The following is a 4885-nucleotide window of genomic DNA, read 5'->3' on the forward strand; positions in this document are numbered from 1 at the left end:
GGACACAAATATTATCCCTGCTACATCCTCGTTCGGTTTCAGGGAAAACCTATCCCAAACGGGGCAATTCGGTTAGGTTTTCGCGGGACGGTTTCAAATTGTCATCCTTACTTGCAATAGTCGTTGTCTGCTTCGATATTGGTTTTTTATTAAAAGAGAAATTTAAACCTCGTACTTTTTAGCTTTTTTTGATAAGAGAAAACTTTGGGCTATTATTTGATCAAAATTGAAATAGAGAGCGTGCTTTAATTTTATTTTTTTCCACCGTGATATATTTTCTCCACGTGGCTGTCAGGTGTTGTCGCTATCATAGCATCACTCTCTCTATCATTCCTCTTACCTTTATCATCTTCTTGGCAAAGAACCATAAATTCCTCTTACCTTTATCCTCTTATTGGCAAAGAACCATAAAAATTTTAGGCAAATGATGTGAAAAAACATATGATTACTCTTATTTACCAAAATTCAGGATACAAACATATGAAAACAAACATTCATTTGCTTTTATTTATATAATTTACAAAATAAATAATATATATATTTCAGTAATCTCATGATCAAGAACAAATAATTGAATTTCAAATGAAGCTTGCAACCACAAAATTTTTATTTACAATCAAATATTCCTTAAATCGGACAAATATTGCAGAAATAACATTTCTGCGCAAGTTTATACATCAAATTAGAAGGAGAATCACGACCACAAACAATCCCGACAAAAAATAAAATATACATGCATCTTCTTTCAGCATCCACCACCTGTTGCTACATATTGATTAAGCGCACAAAACCACGACCTTCTACTTTCATTGTTGTGTGAAGAAGATCTTCTTAAACCCGATGTTCTTGAACATCGAGCAAGCTGGTTTCGTAAATGGGCCCCATCCACACTATTCCTATGTACCAAAGAAGGGCTTGTATCGTCTGAATTAGCTCCCATACAAAAACCATGATTGAACTTCAAAGATGGGAACCTTTGGCAGCTAAGAGAACGGAAAGATGATCCAAGTGGGACGATTGTTGTGCAATGGAAATCTGATGTCTTGCATAATGGGGTCTCGAACGAAGTTGTATTGGATTCGGAAACCTCACTTGAACATGAACAAAGTGACAAAGACAAACTTGTTCTAGCAACCTCTTTTGGTAGAGGCCTGGTTGAGGAGAGTTTGATGAAGGAAACTATTCCATGTCGGCAAAGTGGGCAAGCGATTGATCCTGGTGGGCCATGGCTTCCTGCTGTGGTTGTGGTGTTTGTCGAACATAGGTACATCGCACATTGTGTACAGAACTCATGATCGCAGCCTACCACACACAAAAAAAAAATCTTTTAAATAAAATAAAAAGTTATTTTGGCAAAAACAGGGCTATATTTTTGGAATAAACCCTTATAGAACTACTCGGAAGAAAAATCTTTCGGCCCTATCAAAAAGTCCATAGGTTGCTTAAAGATGTTCTTAGTGGTAATAGAATTAGAGCCTTGCTCTACAAACATCTACAAGAAATGTCCTAATAATCCTATCTATGTTTGGTTTGTAAAATTTTTAACAGGTCTCCTTTATGGTTCTTCCACAGTTTGTTTAGTTTTAAATTTATCATATCAGATAAAAAAAACAGAAAGAAAAAGTTAGTATACAGATTTTAGTTTTTCTGGTGTAAAAATCTACCTTGTGCAGCAACGGTACACTTCCTCTCCAAACAAACAACGCAGGGATCAACACATCCAACAGAATCACTCCGCCATCCGCATTCCCTACACAAGCAGATTCATACAACAATGCTATCAATTTTAAAGAAACACAAAAACTAAAACTAGTCGGTTATTTTTTTTACCTAGCAATTTTCACAATGCTCGAAAGAGGAAGAGACAGGAAAGGTGAAGGAATAAGTTGTTGAGGCCGAACTTGTGCCCTTGTTGTGCTAAGGATCTGCTCAAGCCAATCTCTATTCCATGAACGCGATACCATCAATGGAGTCCATCTGTTAAAATATAGTTTCAATACACGCGCAATTAAAAATATTCAGAATCAAAGTTTAATCAAGAGAAATCAAACGTACCCATTCACATTTTCATCCGTTAAACTAGCACCCCTTGCAATCAAAATCTGAAATTTGATTGAAAATCAATAAAAATTTCAGTTGAAACATAGAAAAATATGATATGATAAGAACACACCTGACAGCACTGAGCATTTCCACCACAAGCAGCATAGTGAAGTGGTGTACATCCTGCACCTGTGATTAAATCAACGAATAATTCATCTTAAAAAACACCCATTTTGATCAGAATCATCAGATCACGCGTTTTTTTTTTACCTATTAAGTCAATTGTAGTTCCATCTCCGACAGTAACTTCAGAAACAGAAGCTCCCAAATCAAGTAGCAATTGCAAAGTTTCAACATGTCCATTAAGTGCAGCCATATGAAGAGCAGTTATACCTCCATCAGCACGTCTATTGATTATCTCAAACAAGGCACTAAAAGAAATACAAAACAATGCAAATATTAGTCACTAATAGGTGAAAGGTAAATCATTTTTCCACATTTTTACACACACCATTTGTCAAATTCTGAGTTAGAATCCTCTTCCTTTATTCTTCCAGTAAGAACATCCCAAATATCAGGATAGCTAGGAATATAATCTGTTAATAGTAGCCGAATGCATCTTAAATGTCCATTCAGTGCAGCCAAGTGAAGCGCATTTCCTCCATTGAGATAATCTGCTTTGTGAATCTAGCATCCAAGATCACGTTGTTACAATAATCCTAATCCAATTCCAGTACCATGAAATTTGTAAGAAGAAGAAAATCATACATTGGCTTTGAAGAGAATCAAAATCTGAACAACTTCCCAGTGACCATACTGACAAGCTTGCATCAAAGCAGTCTGTTTTAAGCCAATAATGAATGAATGAACGATTTACAGGAGTTCAAACCAGATTGAATGAATGAAAATGAAATAAAGAATACCTGTCCTCTGTAGTTTCTCAGATTAATATCAACTCCAGATTCCAGTAAGAGTGAAACGATCTAAAGAACAATTTACAATCAATGAGCATATTCGAATCAAAAGTAGCTGTTTCAGATTGATATACCTCATGGTGACCTTGAGCTGCAGAGTAATGGAGAGGTGAATTGCGGACTCCAAATGTAGAATACCTAGCAAGGCGGGGATTATAATCCAACAAGGCTTTGGCTTCTTGAAGATCGCCATCTCTAGCAGCTGAAACTAGACGCTCTCCAGATGCAGAACAGCCAAATGAATTTCCCATCAAACTCAAGAATCTCATGTTTATTCTTTGATCTGTATATATATAATTTAGATTAGATAGAATTTCACTGTCAGCTGATAAAATAAACCAGACAAATGAATCCAGATAGAATGTGAAAGCTGAAAACTTACTTTTTAAAACAAATAAGAAAGCCAAAATCTCTCTCAGATTCACGAAAGAAAGAAAGGGTGCCTTCCAAGAAAGCGAAACATTTTCCCAGAGATGAATTTAGCCTGTCAGGCCAAGATCTTCAAAATTTCGAGGTAAACAAGTTAGTTCTATATCGGACGATTGCTGATCGGATCAATCGGCGGCTGAAAAGGTTTTACTTTGGATGGATGGTCGCGATTATCTTGGCATTTATGATTCTGACGGCGTCGAACGGAGACGCGATATTGTTGAATGGATAGAATCGAAGCTGATGGTTTTGTTGGTTTGAGAATTGAAGATAGAATAAAGAAAAGCTCAAGACTTTTCTGTTGATTGAGTTTTGTTGGTTAGACAGCAGCTACTTTCCCCGGCAATAGAAAGAAACCCACAGGCCCCGCCTGCGCCATAGAAGAGATGAAGATGAAGAAGAAGAAGAAGCGTGCAATTCATCATTGATTCTGATTAACATTAAATTATGTTTACAAATTACAATTAACTTGAATAAATTAATTTTATTTTATAAAAATTAATTTTAATAACACATAACTAAATAATATTTACAAAATAAAAATAATTAACCAATAACTAAGATATGAAATCAATTTTTATAAAAAACAATGAAAATATTCAAATGATCATGATAATACAAATGGAACAAATCAATTAAACAGTGCTAAAAAAAAATTACAAAATTTTTTAAGTAATATTTAAAATTATTCTTAATCGAGATGGTATGATAAATAACGTCAAATAAAATTAAGCTAAATTATAATGAATCATATACATGGCCGAAATAATAAAAAAAACTTATATATATGACAGGATGATACTTGTAAAATAGCCTCAATATGAAAGATCATTTACACTACCTTATTGAAAAAATGAAAAATAATTTCAGATTCGATAATTTCGTCTCATTTATTGTTAAGAAAAAAATGAACATTAACACAATCAGCAAACAACTCATCAACGGTTAATACTATTATTCAAATTATAAAATTTTAGGACGAAAAAATCGATGTAGTAAGATGGTGAACCTAATAAAACGCAACACAAACTTAAATTTAAGAGATGAAAAGAAAAAAACAAAATAAAGTCTTATACTTAAACAATAATAATAATAATAATAAAATAAAATAAAGGATAAAAGAAAATTAACTTCTCTAAGTTATTTTTGGTACAAAGATAGTTAATTCATTATTTAGTTTTCTTTTATGAATAAAATATTTTTATGTAACTAATTACAAACTTATTATTATTATATTTATATTTATTTATTTATTTATTGGTTGTGAGCTAAAAGATTCATTGGCCAGCCATATTGTGGGGTCATAGGGAATCTCCATCACTTGATTTTATAAGATTTAAAGATTATAAAGATATGAAATAAATTTTAATTAATATAATGTTTATCTATTTTAATAAATGATCAAATTTAGAATCAAAATAATGTTTTTTATACAGGAC

The 4885-nt window shown here is 33.0% G+C and overlaps 1 protein-coding gene across 1 annotated transcript; it reads right to left on the bottom strand.

The window, feature by feature from the left end:
* Positions 1-571: 571 nt before the first annotated feature.
* On the bottom strand, positions 572-3822 carry LOC124929416 (probable E3 ubiquitin-protein ligase XBOS32). Its single transcript, XM_047469772.1, has 11 exons — positions 3400-3822; positions 3092-3300; positions 2967-3026; positions 2812-2883; positions 2555-2730; positions 2314-2474; positions 2174-2232; positions 2056-2102; positions 1831-1977; positions 1665-1750; positions 572-1302 (listed from the first exon to the last, which is right to left on the bottom strand). Exons 2-11 carry the CDS (start codon positions 3284-3286, stop codon positions 746-748), a joined length of 1560 nt encoding a protein of 519 aa, XP_047325728.1. The 5' UTR covers positions 3287-3300; positions 3400-3822; the 3' UTR covers positions 572-745.
* Between the last annotated feature and the right edge of the window lie 1063 nt (positions 3823-4885).

This window comes from Impatiens glandulifera, chromosome 3, assembly GCF_907164915.1.
Source record: "Impatiens glandulifera chromosome 3, dImpGla2.1, whole genome shotgun sequence".
NCBI lineage: Eukaryota > Viridiplantae > Streptophyta > Magnoliopsida > Ericales > Balsaminaceae > Impatiens > Impatiens glandulifera.